Below are 18,547 nucleotides of genomic sequence, written 5' to 3'. Positions count from 1 at the left end.
ATAAAGTGAAAGGAGAGGAGGCTTCATTGAGTGGTGGGGGGTCAGGAAACTAGTTAAACAAAGTGAAAAGGAGAGGAGGCTTAATTCAGGGGGAGAGGCTACGGTGAGGGGGGCGGCAGTACCTAGATAGCATTTGTTAAGTGTGAGAATGCATTGAAATGTTGATATTTTAGATCAGTGATACCTTAGAGACATATAGACTCTTGTTTCATAATTTTTGTGAAATACTGAATGGGTAATTATATGCTAGCAAAATATGCCACAGTTAATAAATAACTAGATTCATTCTATGTACAAACTGGTTGTCACTTTTTTGGTATAAAGGATTCCCTTGCGAACGATTTGGATGCCAAAATGGAGGAGTTTGTCTGGAAAATTTTCAAGGAAATCGAGTCTGCTTCTGTCCGTCTGAATTTGCTGGAGATTTCTGTGAACGTGGTGAGTGAATTTACTTCCAGATCAGTCTTTGAAAACTAGATAGGTTAAAGTGAATCTTTGGTTATGATTACGCTGTAAAAAAATTGGCATATTCCACATTTTTGGTCTCGTCAACAGGTTGCCCCTTTTTTATACCAAGATATATCGCTACGGAAAATAATAGCACTCTGTTTCTCCTACTACCTTAAATATGTTACATTGCTCTTTGTATAGTGTGCATCTCTTTATAATACAAGATAATGAAAATATGAGATTGATTTCAGAACCGAAAGCTTTGAGAACTGCAAAGGAAAGGTTCATTGACCACGAAATACCACATTTATAAATGTACCGATGGTCTTAATGGTTCATCTTCCGTTTTGAATTAAATATGAAAAAGTCTGGATAAATTAATTTAGGCATGGCATGAGTTTTCTGATTGTTATGATTGAATGTTCTTCGTACTATTTCAATTAAGAAGAAAATACATTGTTTTAGCTTTGTCAACTTGAAGATGTTATAGTTGCAACAATTCTCTCTTAAATGCAAAGTAGTAGGCTAGGCTAGGTTCATCTACTATTAAATTGTGTTAGGCTTGATGCTTACTTGGTAAGGATGAAAGTAGACTGTCGCAATATATTAGGGCGTCACTTGGGTGTCATTTATGCCGGAAGGCAGAGGGGGGTTCAATAATAATATATATAAAGTAAAGAGTAGTTTCTGTTGGAGAATGTGGCTGGACACTTTAATTGTTCTATTGTAATTTATATCCATGTGTGCCTCAGTTAAACATACCTTAACATATTATATTTGTTCAGGTTTAATGCCAACGACAACACCAAGGACTACTACTCCACCGCTTACAACAACTCCTGTGATTGGTAGGTACCTGTAATTATATGCACAATTCTGAAGAAAAAAAGCATAATTCTGATATATTAAAGGTTTATCATTGGTCAATCTTACAGGCAGACAATATCTAAGACTAATAGCCAGCAATTAAAAACATTATTATCGCAAAAATCCCGATGAAGTTAAACATTTACAATTTGCATCATCAGTAAACTTTTTTCTCTGCACCTCATCAAGATCAAGTGCAGCCTCAGGCTTTCCTTCTTTGGCTGATTTAAGTTTTTCTGCTTGCAATGTTTACTGTACCAGCTAGTGTGATAGGCTCACAATGCATATCTGGGCATTCTTGAGCTATTTCCTGGCAGTTAAACTTTGACAAGAATTGTTGGAACTTACGAAGCCACCATAGGTGTGGACAAACGTAACGGTAACATCTTTAACATTGGCGACCATTCTGTGTAATTTTGCATCAAATTTGATTTGGAAATATCAGAAAATGGCTTGGTTTAGTCGAGCTAATAACAGAAAAAATGTAAAGGAATTTTCTTTTTGGTTTCTAAAGCCACGGTCAGAATCGTCCGAAGAAATCAGAAAATGAAAAACGGGTTAAGAGAATTTTTGGCATTGATTCCAAAGTATGGTAGTGTTTTATTTTTATTTTTTTTCTGTCCCAGATTTCCCTTGCGACATTTTTGGGTGTCTAAACGGCGGTTTGTGTCTGGCAAATAGTTTCGGTGACAGAGTTTGCTTCTGCCCTGCGAACTTTGCCGGTGAATTCTGCGGGTTCGGTAAGTATATTTTTCTTCTTATTGCTCTGTGTATAAAAGTTGCCGTGATTCTTGTTTCCTTGCAAACTTCTCTCTAACTTCTCCAATGCAATTAATGACGGTCTCTCAATTTGCATTGAGTAATTTTATTTCTTCTTTTCTTCAGTGGCTTAGTATACAAACTGCTTACACAGATAGGTTGGAGAGCAGTCAATTTTACCCTCCCCCCCCTCTCCCCTGTGTTCTCAATGATATATTTATTGCTGGTGTACATTTTAACCCAAAATTGATATTCCCTCTCTGTAACTTTTACAAAACCATTTTGTTTCTTAAACCCTTCTGTTGGTGCAAAAAGGAGGAAGGGGGGGGGGGCAGACAGAGGTAAGGAGGAGGTGGGAATAGTAGGGTGGGATTCACTACATTTCAAAAGTTTAAACAAAAATGGTTTCTTTGGAAATACTGATTGCTTGGAGGGTAGAGATTTTCAATTTTTCAATTGAAAGTTTTTTACTCCCAGGAAGAACAAGACCAGATTTTTTTCCTTTTTTTTTAATTTCTTTTCTTTTCTAGTTTGCTATCCATGTGTTTGTTTCTCTGCACGCCAGATATTTAATGCTTTGTTTTCCATCGTTTGATTACTACCCTTATCTCAGTCATTGTTCTGTTTGCAGTGTTTTTTTTTTGTTTTTTTTCGTGCATGTTCTATTATCTGAAATGTAACCCGACTAATTTCTCTCAGATCTGAGCTCAACTTCTCCTCCTACCACCACACCCATGCCGACCACGTTACCTACGACCACCGAAGGTGAGTCGGTTACTCTCAGTTTGCAATGGGAAAAAAAAAACTGGTACAGTAACTCAGTTAAAAAAAAGTCACGATGACGCCCAGAAAATTGGACGATCCTTTTAAAAGCTAGGTCCGGGTTTTGTCCAAGTTGATGAGAACAGAAATGCTCTGTTAGCTTGTGTTGAAAACGAGATAGTAACCTTTTGCTCCTCTGAAACCACTTGACCTTTGACCTTGAACAACCTACTTTGCACATGAGAATGGAGGTTCACTTTGTTATGTGTCGTGGAATGGTTAGGCTACTAAAAGTTTTCAACCGCTTTAAGCGAGGTAAAAAAAAAAATTAAAAATATCCTTGTAATAGTGCTTGTTAGGATATAAAGTTGTATTTAACAGTGTAACGAAAGCTCTAGAATTTGATGAAGAGAGGAACCAGGGATTTATATTATAATATAGATTTGAAATGTAACTAAGGGTAGGGGAAGGTTGGGGGGGTGTGGGGACATGTGTGCTAACCCTACTGTATCTTGTTGCACGTAGACATCAGATTATGATACACAGCCGTGAGAAAATCGACTTCTTCTCCCATCTTCATTTATCAATCTTCATTTTTCTCCGACAAGTTCTGACAAACATTTTTACATTTCACACTCGTTTTACATTTCACCCTCTTCTCACATACAGACCCTTGCCCTGCGGACATTCTTGCCCCAGTGACCGGAGTCTGTCAGGATATCTTACCGTACAGTGAAGCTCTCATCGAACAAGAGTATGAGCTCCTGAATCCCACAGGTCAATCGGTCGATTCGATGACATTGCTCATCTTGAGTAATAACCTCTGTGCTACTCCACTGCAGCCAGGGATGTGCTCTCTGTTCTTCCCGCCGTGCTCTTCCACCGGCTTGTACGTCTGTCCTGAGACTTGTCGTGCGATATTTAGGCAATCCCAGGGGTGTCCCATTGTAGGCGCCTTCTTGGACATCACCAGAGACGATTGTGCGAATCTTCCGGAAGGAATCGACCAAGGGAATGGACTCTGCATTGAAAGTAAAATATTATTTCAAAATTCTCTCTTTTGTTTATTATCTCTTTGTCTATATTTTTACCTATAATTGTGGTCTTCATGACTACATGGTTTAGGGAGGTAAAGTATGTATGTTGGAAATCTATGCTAGGAGCAAACTTAACAAAGCTATCAAATCTGCGTGTGTGTATGTATGGGTGTTTGTATGTATGCGTGTTTGCATTTTATGTTTGTTAGGGTAACTATGGTGTGCTTTCTTCATGTCTGATATCATTTTTGCTATACTTTGTTTTGTGTAGTTGTTAACACATAGAGGACACCGAACTGGCTGATATTATATTTTGAACTACTCTGTTATATATGGTTGTTAACACATTGAGAACACCAAACCGGCTGATATTAATAGCTGGCCCTCAGAAAACTAGCTTTCCTTTCTTGTCAAATGATTTCGCCTTTTACTTTCTTCTCTAGGGGAACCGTCGACCGAGCCTCCTCCTACTACTACCTCTGCCACAACTCTACCGCCCACAACTACAATAGCAACCACGACAGAAGCACCAACAACTACACCCATCACCACCAAACCTGCAACCACCCCTCTACCCGACACCACCACTCTACCGGATACCACCACAGTCCTTACCACCACGAAGTTGGTTACAACCTTTACACCAGAAGTCACGTCATTCGGAGGTAAATTTATACTTCGCCCAAAAAACAAACAAAAACTTCCAGTATCAGGAACTAACTGTGATTTCCCGCTTTCGAACATAACATTTCTGCATGATGCAAAGAATGTTGCCGGTGGTATTCACCTGCCCCTTTCCAACATAATATTTCTGTGTATTTGCCTCCCCCTTTCCAACATAATATTTCTGTATATTTGCCTCCCCCTTTCCAACATAATATTTCTGTATATTTGCCTCCCCCTTTCCAACATAATATTTCTGCATGATGCAAAGAATATGTTGCCAGTGGTAGTATTCACCTCTCTCTGGGTTTAAAAAGTGTGATCAAAATAAGAGGGAGACACTCTTGATCCTTCTGTTGACGTCCCGAGTCCTGGCAGCATTAAAACTACATCTTTGCTAAAATAAATCCTTTGAACAGATGTTGGAAGGAAACCATTATCTTTTTAAAGCGACTTGTTTACTGATTGATATCCCATTGAGCCAATGATTGGCATTTTAAATAAATGATTCCCTAAAATATAAATACATCTGAGGTAGCAATTAATGCACCCCATAAAGGAATCCAACTGTGGAGAAGGTTGAATATATATATATATATATATATATATATATATCAGTGGTGGCCAAGGACAGAAAATGATATAGGCCTACTTGGAGGGATCCAATAGATTGTTTTCATTCTCAGTATCTTTATCTGTTGTGTATAAAAATACTAACTGTAGTGTACCAGTCACAGTGGTTAGAAAGCCTCTCTGATCAAACTTCTAATCAGCTATCTCATATTTTTCATCCCTCCACCCCCCCCCCTCTCTTTTTTCTCTTTAACTCTCTTCATTTTTACCCCCTTTCCGTGACATTTTCCTTCTCCAGTCTGCAACCCGGTGCCGTTAGTCTGCAACTCCGTTCTGGACTACGAATTGACCTCGGCTAGGCCGACGGCCGACCTGTTCCGGATGTTCCAACAATTCCAGATCATATTCGGATGCCATCCTAACATGATGTTCTATGCATGCACCTACCTCTACCCTCCGTGTGAGCCAACCAAATCCAGAACCCTCTGCCGAGAGTCTTGCTTGGAGGTAGAAGCCAGCTGTGGGAATACCAACCTGTTTGGCAAGCTGGAATTTAGATGTGAGGTCTTCATGGACCTCTTCCCAGATGATGAAGGGCTCTGTCTGGCTGGTAATGTTCTCTCCTTAAGACTGTTTTTTTTTTGTGGCTATTTTGTGCATCACTTGCACACTTTCTATTGCTATTCCCTAAACCCAGGATATTTTGGTATTTCTTTTACAAAAAACGTTAGAAAATTCATCAGTTTGAAGTCAAACTGGCACCGTTATAGATATTAAAACTCTGGAAAGCTCTTTGACTTTTCTTCGGATTCACTCCTGAGCATAATAATCTAATGGAACCAAAATAAAATACTTCCTACAATTCCTCTGAAGTCTGTTCATAAAATACTTCCTACAATTCCTCTGACGTCTGTTGTCTTTCTCTCTAAATGAGTGCAAGTTGGCTTCTTATGAGCCTTAACAGTTACAAAACAAACTGTTAAGTACCAATATCTAACCTTATTCTGATATTCTGGAATCTGTGTGTGTGTATGTGTGTGGTAGTGAAGGACTCTTACAAACTGACAATATATTATATTACTTGTTGTTGTAAATTGGCAGGAGAGCTTCATTTCACAGACAAAACTCTATCAAGTCTCAATACTGGACTTTATATGTTCAATTCTTTGTTATTTGAGTGCCGTCTATATATTTAAGTAAATTTAAATAAATTACAAATTAAATTTTAATAAATTTAAAATAAATAATAAAATGAAATAAAAAATAAATAAGAAAACAAAAATTAAAAATTAAATAAATTTAAAAAATTAAAATTAAAAAGGAATAGAAATATGATTGGATGGTATAATTGCAACTGTATAAATTCCATTATTATTTTATATTCATTTATTTTCTTTTTGTAAACGATGTATCTATGAAAATGTTTATATTTTCAAAGCCCTTGGAGAAGAAACCACACCGCAGTCAACCAATGGCCCCGTCAGTACGTCCAGCCCACCAATCTCCACCACTGAAGAAGGCGCAAGTATGTACCACAGTACAATGTGTTATTCACTGTCATCATGGTTTTATTATCAAATTCCACCATAAACAGAAATAACAGTTTTGGTTATATGAAGGCTTTTCATATATCAGAAGATTAAATATAGCATTAAATGAGTGTAAGCAAAGCCATTCATAGTTCCTAGACAGGGCAAACTTTTGAAGATTATTTTTCTGGTTGTCCCTTATTACCTAATCATGTCCATAGCCTATGATAGGTAAGAATATTATACTGATACATATTAACCTGGTATCCACAAGCCTATCCTAGGTAAGTGTATAACATATAGTACCTAATCATGTCCATAGCCTATTATAGGTAAGAATATTATACTCATACATATTAACCTGGTATCCACAAGCCTATTCTAGGTAAGGGTCTAACATATAGTACCTAATCATGTCCATAGCCTATGATAGGTAAGAATACTCATACATATTAACCTTGTGTCTATAAGCCTATCCTAGGTAAGGGTCTAACATATAGTACCTAATCATGTCCATAGCCTATTATAGGTAAGTATAAACTCATACATATTAACCTGGTGTCCATGCATCACCCCCTCCTAGGTAAGTATCTAATATATAGTACCTAATCATGTCCATAGCCTATGATAGTTAAATATATACTCATACATATTAACGTACTTGTCTATAAACCTATCCTAGGTAAGTGTCTAACATATAGTACCTAATCATGTCCATAGCATATGATAGGTGTCTACTCATTAATATTTTACCCTCCTGTCTATGAGATTATGCGCTTAATTAGCTTATACACCACCCATTAATTTATGCAATCGTATTTTAAAGAGCCAACCCCCCATCCCTCACACCCACTCAGAATACCCGATTATGTAAGGTGTGATTCATAATAATAATGTATACAGATATCTTATCTATCCTCTGGGCTAACTTCCTTTATCATAGATTTCACCAGGAGTGCTACACCCCCATCTTTTGAAAGTGAGTACATACAATGACACACCCTCTGGTACTCACTACTGTGTACCCCACTCCTCTTACTCTTGTTTCCACCCACTTCAAAATCTCACCTTGTTTTCATCACAAAGTACACTTCAAGCAGGACTCCATTAGTTATCCCTCCATTTACCTCTCACTGCACAATGTCACCCCACCATCAACCAAAATACCCTTCACTGAGGTAGTAGACTTTTGTCTGCCTTTTTTGAGGAATTTGTTCAAGAATGTATGCCACAATGGCAACGCCAAGGAAACTGGCCCGATCTGTATTCCAAGGAAGAAACACCACATGTTTAACTGCATATCTTTTATGCCTTTTCGGGCCATGAAAAAATTTGAAGAGTGGATCCCGGCCTCTCGGAATGTTCCATCACAGAAACGAACCCAAAGTCAGATAGGAGCGATAACTGTGTCGTTTAGGTCATTCTTATGTAACTTACAAAATGCAGAAGGAAGCCAGGCATTTTTTGGATTTTTAAGGAGTCCTAATTTCCATCAAGTTGAAAATAAAACTTAGTGATCTACCGAAGTTGATTGGTACAGCGAAAGCTATCACACCCAATTCTGCCAAAGACTACAATCATGTTGGTAGTCAGAACTGTATTCTAACTCCACCAAGAAAATTTCAATATGCCTTTGGTCTGCTGGAAGATAACAGGCTTTTTTTTTTTTTTGTGGCAAAGCTCATTTTTTAGCCTTATTCTTGTGAGAATTCTCAAAGATTGGCAAAGTCAAAATTTTGCTTGAATTGAATCTGGCATATTTTCTCCTGTATATGTTATAGCTTTTTTTAAAGAATTGCTTCACAGACAGAAGGTGAATGTTTAGATTTAGATTTTCATGAATTTATTCATCCGACAAAATGATAATTTCAGAGAATATTCCGTGTACAGGAAGAGATGTGTATCTTTGGGTTAACGTATCAATTTCTGGTTTAAGAAAAATTGATTATTTTCTCTGACTCCAAATAGAATACTCCCTGGTTAAAATTTTGAAGACTGAAAATGCTTCGCAATGGTGCAGGGGTGGGTGTAAGCTAGACTACTCTCTTTAAAGGGACCCAAAGCTTTCCCAGGGGAGGCAGAAAATATTTGGGCCCCCCACCCGTGGGGGGGGACACCTCACACAGTGTTCATTTGTTTGACAGGTGACCTTCTTTGTCTTTTTCTTTGTCTTCATCTTCTTTGTCATCTTTTTCTTTGTAGCGAGGAGTCTAATTTCCTTTTAAATTGTTTTTTCTTTTCTTTTTTGGTTTTGTTGATATTCCATCATAAGTAATTTGTCCCATTATCTGAATTTATTGGTTTATCCCTTATGTCATCCTATTGAGAATGTCCTCCCTTATTGAGAGTGTCCTATAATATATAAATTTTGTTCTTCTTGACAATGTCATGTTGAGCATAACCACCTACTGAGATTGACCTTCCATTGAAAATCACCTCTTATTTGAGAATGTCCTCTCATTATGAATATCCTCTCATTGAGAATGTCCTAATATTGAGAATGTCCTCCTACAGAGAATGACCTTCCATTTAAAATCACCACTTATGAGAATGTCCTCCCATTGAGGATTTCCTTCCATTGAGAATGTCCTAACATTGAGAATGTCCTCCTGCAGAGAATGACCTTCCATTGAAAATCATGTCCTCCTTTTGAGAATTTCCTTCCATTGAAAATGTCTTAATTATTGAGAATGTCCTGCTGAGAATGACCCTGCATCAAAAAAATCACCACTTATGAGAATGTCCTCCCATTGAGGATTTCCTCCCATTGAAAATCACCTTCTATTATAATCACCACTTATTGAGTATGTCGACCCATTGAGGATTTCCTTCCATTGAGAATGTCCTAATATTGAGAATGGCCTCTTACTAATTGTCCTCCTACTGGTAGGTAAAATGGCTTTACTGTGTGGATAGGGGTAAACATGCCTGCTTCTCTGTCCCTTTCTTGTTTTTGGTAGAAGCAAATTAGGGTTGGAATTCAGAATTCACAACAACTGATGTGATGCCCTCCTTGTACACTTTAATAGGTTAAAATTCTCCACCCCAAACTTCCAATGTATTAAGATGACCATCGGGTTGACTCCTTTATCAAATTTCCTTCATCTCTTCTCCCATGAACAGCTTGCGTGTCCATCAGTCCGAGATGTCGGCAATTCCTTCCGTACTCTACAGGGGTGCTAACGGTAGACGAATCAGTCGTAGAACCCTTCTTGATTGCCCATATCAACTCCGTGTTCACGTGTGATGCACTGTATCCAACTCTTCTCTGCGCTTCACTGTACAAGCCTTGCCCAAGGACCGGCTTTGGAACCGACATCTGCCGGGATGTCTGTGAGATGGTCCAACAGTCCTGCTCGGACGAAATTGAAGCTACGTCGTTTATTACTTTCCCGATTGATGATTGCAGGACTCTTCCAAGCAACTTGGTCAACGGACAATTCTGCAATTAATCTTATTCTAAATTTACTATTTCATATTTCTTGGGATTATAATCATATCTTTCACCTGTATGTGTCTTTCTTTCATTTGCTCTTTTATCTTTATTTTTAACTCCTTCCACTTGACTAGGTGTGAAAATGAAACTGGATGAACAATACATTGCTAGTATTTATGGGAAAGTCGGAAAGTTGTGCTACCCTTTGTTTAAGATTTCATGGAGCCCACCGTTAAAAGCTTTCAATTTTATCAACACCTTTTAATTCTGTCGCTTTAGGCTGTCTCACCCTACCACGCATATGATATAATATATATATATATTATATTTATATAATAAATATATATTATATTGATATAATATATATAATATATATATTATATAGTATGGTTACTAATAGATGTACACTATCATGCATTTGGTCAGCCAAAATGTATGTTAGGCCTAATTCAAAAGGAAGATATAACCCCCCCCCCTCCCCTCCCTCACAAATTTCTCCATCTCTCTCCCTCTCAATCCTTGGTTAATTTTTGATCCTTTGTGTTCCTTGGTTCTATTTATACTCCAGAACTTGTCCTTGGTTTGTACTATGGTAATTATATCTTTATACGTTGTCCGTCAGACATGCTGCATGGTTTTGTGTCCTCCGTGAGTACACCATTAACGTACCAATATACCGCACACATTTCATTAATAATAATCTTATTAAAACTTCAGGTCCCTCAGTAGCAAGTAAGTGCTTGTTTTAAGCGACTTGTAGTGAAGATTTTAAACGAATGGGAAGGCCCTACTAGGTCGATGGCTTGCGTCTCAGCTTTGCTTTATTCACGCTGTGGACTTGTGAAAAAAGGTTTCCTTCATTTCAAATAAGGGTTTACTGGTTAGCTCCCGCATATTATTCTCAACTGGGTATTGGGTTATTCTTATAGGAACCTACCATGATTTGGTAGTTTTTATCAGCTATATAAATATTAGGTCGATGCTACGACATTTATAGGCGACGAGAGAGGATGGGTATGTTTTTGTATTTGTTGCGGTATGTTTATTCATCGACACAATATGTAAGTTAGGCTATTTATCAACATTTTAGTGTTCTCATGTATGTTCATGTTTTTATCATTGGGTTTTGTACTGTATTTTGTAATGATATTATATTTCGTCCATTTGTGAAGTAAACGACTCGATTCGCTCTCACAGGCAATCGGTTGAACAATCTATTATCGAAAATTAGGATTTATATTCATACAATTATTTTAAACTTTCTCGAATTAATTTGTATCATTTTAAGGTTAAGAGATTCATCTTTATAACTCGTATGAAATTTTTAAGCATTTTTGTATTCATTTTTGGTTTGAAGAAAAAAAAAGAATATTTTGTAATAGCTTATCATTTTTATGTCTTACTGTTTTTATTTGTTTTTTTTTTTGTAATTTTGTGGGAGAGAGGGGGGGGGGCGGTTGGCCCGTTCTATATTCTCTGATACCTTCCTTTAATGCTTGTATGGCCACTAGTGTTGTAGTCTACAGGCATGAGCTTTTTCCGCGAATTCGCGGAATATCTGTTATTTCTTTTCTGCCTCGGGGACAAAAACTATTATCCTAACACACTGTAGCATACGCAAACTGGAGCCTATACCGCAATATTTGCAAAGTTCCGTGATTTTTTTTACTCCAGGCTCATCTCTGAGTCTAGTCCAGCACATCAGCCTAGGTCATTCGTATGCAAGTCTTTTAAGCTTGTTAAATCCTGAGGCCGTGGCATCCAAGTCTTATTGTGAATCTTTTTTTTCCCCACTTTAATCGCACATTTTGACCTTTACACAGCACAGAAACTACAATATTAGTTTCACAAACGTAGTGGAGATTGGATGCATCTCCGACCTAGGATATCTTAACCCTCCCCCCCCCCCCCCCACCAAACAATTAATAGCACGTCCCTGGTCAAGAAAGATTTTTTTTTTTAAATTACGAATACCAACTGCTGACAACATTTACGGAAACTTTTGAAAAAAGCTAAAATTTAGGACTGACTTGAAATGTTTTTGACTGCCTCTTCTCCATAAGAAGTAGCAATAGGCTATGTCATTTAGGGAGGTTTTCATCTCGTATTCGATGAAAAGAGAGGGAGAAACTCATCCTTTGTTCATACCTATGGAGTTCTCCGAAGACGGAAGAAATGTCTGGCTTCTCCATTGTAAACTTCCGCAATTTGCAGAACAAAATAAGGCTTTCTAGTCACTTCGCCCAACAACCATTTCGCCCAACTGCCATTTCGCCCAACCAGCCTGGTCATTTCGCCCAACCAGCCTGGTCATTTCGCCCAACCATCATAGTCATTTCGCCCAACCAGCATGGTCATTTCGCCCAACCGTGTTGGTCATTTCGCCCAACCTTATTTTTTCTAATATTCATTCAGAATAATATTACTTTTTCTATTCCACTAGTTCAATTTGATTTATTTTGCGTTGGGTTACTTCGTAATAGGTAAATACAAAAGTGAGGTCCGCTCGATATCGATCGAAGTCTGAGCAGTTATTTCGGGTATAATGGGAGGATTACACTACTTTAGGCGTTTACGCATACAATGGAAGTTATATTATTATACAAACACAGGGGAATCGGTCTTCATAAAAACCTATCAAACCTGACCCCTAAAACACTGATCCATCATACTGACTAAAAATTCCCGAACGTTTTCTTATTAAATTGAAAAAAAAATATATATAAAACCTGTCCGTAATATTGAAGTACTATATTTAATCAATGTAACCACTTTATCAATGTAACCACATATATGTATTAACATTTGTAATCAATTTAACCACGACTTCAAGTTTCCTTAATACTCGGTTCGAATCCCATAACGTTAACAATTCCCGAACGTTTAGTATCAAACCTAACCCCTAAAACACTGATCCATCCTCAAGATTCCTTAATATTCGGTTCGTCACTGTAACGTTAAAAATTCCCGAACGTTTCTTTACTAAAGTTATACAAAGTAAAAGACTTCAAGTTTCCTTAATATTCCTTAATATTCGAACGTTTACTATCAAACCTAAACCCTAACACACTGATCGATCAAGTTTCCTAAATATTCGGTTCGTATCCTGTAACTTTAACAATTCCCGAACGTTTTCTTTTGAAGTATCATATTTAATCAAGGTTGGGCGAAATGACCAGGCTGGTTGGGCGAAATGACCAGGCTGGTTGGGCGAAATGACCAGGCTAGTTGGGCGAAATGGTATAAGGTTGGGCGAAATGGCAGTTGGGCGAAATGGTTGTTGGGCGAAGTGTCCTGCTTCCAAAATAAGTCCCGCCTATAATAAGTTCGTCATAGCCATTTCGACAGGTTTCGGCCTACTATAGCTTATTGTTTCTAACAGAATGTGTACAATAAATTAACCATAAAAAAGACAATTATACCCCTTTGACAAAAGAGCTTTAGAATATCGTAAATAATAAGGCCAATGAAAACAATAGATTGGCGTACTAATTCACTGTCGACAGGTCGAAGTTTGAAATAGACCTCGGCTAATTTCCCGGTAGCAGCAGTCATTGTAGTTATGGGTTCGTCCTAACTATAATGTTGGACTTGGCAGGAAACCTATTATGTGACTGCTGGAAATTTGGTCCATCCCATATTCCATGATAGCCCCTCCTCAAGACAAATATCGCTCAGGCAGATCGAACATAGTCATTTCGACAGTTGAAATAAAGAAAATCACATCTGCAAATTTCAATCAGCAGTAATTATCGGATACTGGTTTCGCTTCTATTCAATTTCAGAACGCAAGAGCATAAGATTCCACCCTCTGATCGTTTCCATGGCTACGTACGGGGGTGGGGGGGGGGGTCAACCACGAAATATAATGTAATGAAAGGCCTTCACATCAAATATGTGCGCTACGCGCGCGGTTGCAGTGTCTCTCTAAGTGGCCATAAATTTATATTGACAATATTTTTTTTTTTTCAATCTGGGATATAACCGGATGGGTTTCTACCGCGTAAGCGCACATTATTTTTTCGTTTTTTTCCCAAAAATTTGGTTAAGTTTTTGTACCAAAAGAGGAAGATTTTAGTACACGATTGTACTTTTACAAAATGGAAATGATAGCACCAGTGCTGCCAAGTCACCCGCTTTGGGCGGGTGTCACCCGCATTTTCGGGTCGTCTCCCGCTCACCCGCCCACCTGTCCGAATCTCCCGCATTTTCCAAAAAACTCCCGCATTTTTGAAGAATCTCCCGCATTGTAGGCCCACAGAGTTTTTCCTGTGAAAGTGTATCATTGCTAGCGTGAAATTCATTTCATCACACCAGAATGCGAAGTTATCTCAGAACCGCCAGGATCGGAAATTACTCAAAGCCGTTCGTGCTAAATATGCCCGGCTGAAAGCAACGTTACCTATACGATTCGTGAAAAATAATATCGTTACGACACACGTGAACGCTACAGCGTCCGCAAAATTTCAGAGATTTTTTTATTGCAAGATATTTTTTCCTCTGGAATGAAAAAAAATAGACACAATACAAATATGGAGACAGTATAGATTCAGCTTAGATGACCCGGGAAGTGATGTTTCCGGCCATCTGAGGGGCCGTAAGATCCCAAAATTTTCTTGTACGCTTCGCGCCAACTCATGGTGGCGCTCCGCTTAGATGGTGTACGTAACCAACAGCACCAGACAATTTTCACCCGCCTAAAAAACATCTGACCTTGGCATCTCTGTAGCACCATTTTGCATCTAAGCCCTTTTCGAAAAACAAATATTTAGGGGACACCCCTCCCCTTATATCCCTCCCCCAGGACGGCGATCCACCGCTATGTGCCTGATAATGGGGAAGAAATTTGACTTTACTCCCCCCCCACCCCACACACACACAACACCAAAAACTGGTTACTCCCCCTGCAACATGCAATCTGAATTTTTATCCCTTCCTCATGTTGTTTCTTAATGTTATTGTTTTGCTTTGTCTTTCATAATATCTCAAAATCCATCGTTAACTTGTCAATTGACATTGTTCGCTATTACTAGTTGCTCCATGTGGATTAAAACGTGAGTTACTATACCATGTACGATGTATTTATGGTTTATAATGTAGGCCTATTTATTATAAATTCATTGCATCTTAAATAATTACCGTTTCGTAGGCTACCTCTTTAGGCAAACAATCATTATTAGTGATTAAGTTACTATTTAAAGCATCATCATATGCCCAATACAGATATATATATATATATATATATATATATATATATATATATATGCCTTTATTTATAATAGTTTTTACTTTCATAATTCATCAAGTCATTAATGAGCTCTGGATTACTTAGAGCAGCTGTTTAGAATGCTTCACCTCCCATAATGATGCGATAGTTATCGACGGACATCAAAATGAGGAGAAAATGAAAGTAGCGATATAAGAAGGCCTAGTAAGGGGGCGATCTTCGAGAGATGGCAACCTATACTAGTACAATTACAGGCATAAATGCAACGGTAGGCTATATCCAGAGGAAAAATGCATTTCCTTGTACAATAGAAAGAACCCAAATCCATTCGCAGGTATACCCTTCACAAGCTGGAATATATCCTATGTATGGATATCTGAGAGTGAAGATGTCGATAATTGAGCCGCCGAGATTAATGCAAAGTCATGAATTGATTAACGTATAAATAATGAATATTCATGAATAATCTTCTCTCAATCTTGATTCAAAACATCTCTGCGTATCTTTTGTAAATTTAAGTAAAGTCTTAACAAACAGACTTGCAAAAGGAAATCAGGGAAAACATTACACAACTTAGATAACAAGCTGCAAGAACCCGAATGGAAAGCATTTAGTTGAATAAGCACAACCAAGATTTAGGGAATGCTAATTATTTCTTCGAACTCACAAAATGAAAAATAACATATAAAGTAACAACTTGGAGCATGTCACGTGACCTCCATGATTGGTACATTTCCCTACTGTTGAGTGAGCCTTCCAGGTCAATTTAAATTTTATCCCAAACGACCTCGTTTATACAGGCGCGTAGCCAGGAATTTGCCAAGGGAGGGGCGAAACTGTAGATTCGGCATTGCAAACTATCTAAGCGTAGCGCCACCATAATTGGCGCCAAGCGTACAAGAAAATTTTGGCTAAAAATGCCTCCCAGATCGCTGGAAATGGCACTGCCCAGGCCTTGTAAGTTGCATCTTAGCATTTTCTATTTTGAAAATACTAGCGATATCATAAAAACATTAAAAAATAAATAAAAATATGCTCAAGGGGGGGGGGGGCGGCTTCCCCCTTCGCCCCCCCCCCCTTGGCTACGCGCCTGCGTTTATACAGCGACGACTGATATTATATAATGTACTTTTACTATTTTATATTCTTGGGGCGATAAGTTGAAATCGATTGATATTTATTTTAGAACATGTTGAGAATCCATTGCCAACTTTTATAGAATCATTGGCCCATATCCTTCGTTGCTATGGGAACAGTCTTTTCACACAGTCATGCAGTATCGGTTTCTGTTTTGCAGGAGGCTTCGGTTCCTATAAAACGCCTCATCTTGATATCTACACTTCTATGAATCCAAACAGTAACGGAAAAGGTCGCCACTATGTTTACCTCGAACAGTATTCGATTGCTTACTAGCAAACTGCAAAATGTGTTCCGAATAGCATGTACAGCCATAGTTATTTTGCATGAGTGCTACACGGAGCGGTTACAACCAACCCGTGATGCTATAAAAAAAATGTCATAACAGTTACGCAACATTATTACGCTACAACAGCTAGTACCCCCAAAAAAACTTACAGAGTGTCACGTGACTCTGGTTACCTCAAACAAATCAACGTACGTAACTTTGACCTAAATCACATTCAAGACGGAACATATATATAGGCCTAATTATACTCAGCGACGTAGCCAGGAATTTGAAAGGGGGGGGGAGCACTTTTTGCGATTGATATAGATTTTCAAAGTTGTAGGCACGACTATCTGAGCGGAGCGCCACCATCGGTTGGCGCGGAGCGTACAAGAAAATTTTTGGTTTTACAAACCCACCAGATGGCCGGAAACGGCGCTTCCCGAGTGTTCATTCTGGTTCCCTGGCCTCTTGCTAACTTGAGACACCTCATTCAATATCACTTTTAAACCCAAAAAACAAACGAGTTAAAATAGTACGTAGTTCAATACTACATAATGTATTAAAATTAGCAAGGTACACGTACAGAGTAGTCTTACTTTTCAACTTCTGATACTTGTAGATACAAAGATAGGCCAGAAATGTCTTTGATACAACTATAGCCAGTATCTTTGATACAACTGTAGCTAGTAAATGTTTAAGTTAGCCTAATAAGAGAAGGCGAGAGCTACCCGACGATTGCCATCTGATGCAAATTTCTCAACTATTTTCTCAACTGAAATATTATCTGCGTAAACGGGTTCTTAACTACATGTTAAAAAACTGACAAGATCGGATCCTAGTCTTTTTCGGAGGGTAGAGTGTTGAATGAAACGGCACGCGATAGAAATGACAGCCTAGATGACAGAAGAATAGGTCACCTAATTTAGCCATATTCTTGCTACGTTCATTTCAATAGTTTTTGCTGTCTATAGACTATTAAACTCGTCCAGCAAGCTTATCGATTTGAATTATGGGTGTTTTTAAAAAAAAGATAACTTGGCCAACAAAAATGTAGGCCCGGGCCAACAGTGCAACATACTGGCTACGCCCCTAATCATATGATATCATTATCAGCAGATTTTGTTTCCTGTTTGAATTCCTTTACATTTTCTTTTACATATTATATCAGAAAGACAAACATAGTGCTCTTTTACAATTTTTCCAGTAGGATGATTCTTGTTTATTGTCCAATGTCTGGACTTTAATACATTTGACGAACTTAACTGATGGACAATATAAACTTTCATATTTTGTAATATAGCCAGATATGCAGTGGCCTAAAAACAAATATCGTTACCGCAGTGTATTAGCAGTGTAAAACTTATTATAGGAAGTGCGTATCACGTACGATTGCTAGCTTAGCTTCATAACATGCTGTTCGTGCAACAACTTAGGACGACTCATAGAACGACGTTGTCGACGTTACAGTTCCTGACTTTCCATAGAGTGCGGTTAGGTAGGCAATATGTATTTTATTACGCAGTGGCCAACTGTAGGCTTGTAATTGGCTATAAGCTAAATTTATCTACTTGCATCTGCCAAACTAAGTAAGTAGTTGAATCAGTAGGCGTGAATGTTACTACGATTACAATCAAGTTAACGGAGCTGACGAGTATTCAAGATCAAAAGAGCACTGACAAAATACCATGCTAAAAAAACGACAGTTTAAAAAAAAAAAATCGACACTGAAAGGGGGGAGCGGTCGCTCCCCCTGCTCCCCCCCCTGGCTACGTCCCTGATTATACTTAGACAGGCTTATTTACATATATGATCCTATATAATGTGTAAAAGTAAGAG

At 38.1% G+C, this 18,547-nt stretch overlaps 1 protein-coding gene across 1 annotated transcript in view; it reads left to right on the top strand.

The window, feature by feature from the left end:
* Positions 1 to 11,462, top strand: part of LOC139954747 (uncharacterized) — a 38,279-nt gene extending 26,817 nt beyond the window's left edge. Inside the window, exons 25-34 of the mRNA XM_071954668.1 lie at positions 325 to 438; positions 1,236 to 1,298; positions 1,944 to 2,057; positions 2,776 to 2,841; positions 3,508 to 3,870; positions 4,319 to 4,540; positions 5,410 to 5,721; positions 6,550 to 6,636; positions 7,584 to 7,619; positions 9,764 to 11,462. Of these exons, the coding sequence (XP_071810769.1) occupies positions 325 to 438; positions 1,236 to 1,298; positions 1,944 to 2,057; positions 2,776 to 2,841; positions 3,508 to 3,870; positions 4,319 to 4,540; positions 5,410 to 5,721; positions 6,550 to 6,636; positions 7,584 to 7,619; positions 9,764 to 10,092 (1,706 nt within the window). The 3' untranslated portion in view covers positions 10,093 to 11,462. The remainder of the gene's footprint in view (positions 1 to 324; positions 439 to 1,235; positions 1,299 to 1,943; positions 2,058 to 2,775; positions 2,842 to 3,507; positions 3,871 to 4,318; positions 4,541 to 5,409; positions 5,722 to 6,549; positions 6,637 to 7,583; positions 7,620 to 9,763) is intronic.
* Positions 11,463 to 18,547: the final 7,085 nt, after the last annotated feature.

This window comes from Apostichopus japonicus, chromosome 17, assembly GCF_037975245.1.
Source record: "Apostichopus japonicus isolate 1M-3 chromosome 17, ASM3797524v1, whole genome shotgun sequence".
NCBI classification, from domain to species: domain Eukaryota; kingdom Metazoa; phylum Echinodermata; class Holothuroidea; order Aspidochirotida; family Stichopodidae; genus Apostichopus; species Apostichopus japonicus.
This window is presented reverse-complemented; position numbering and strand designations above follow the sequence as displayed.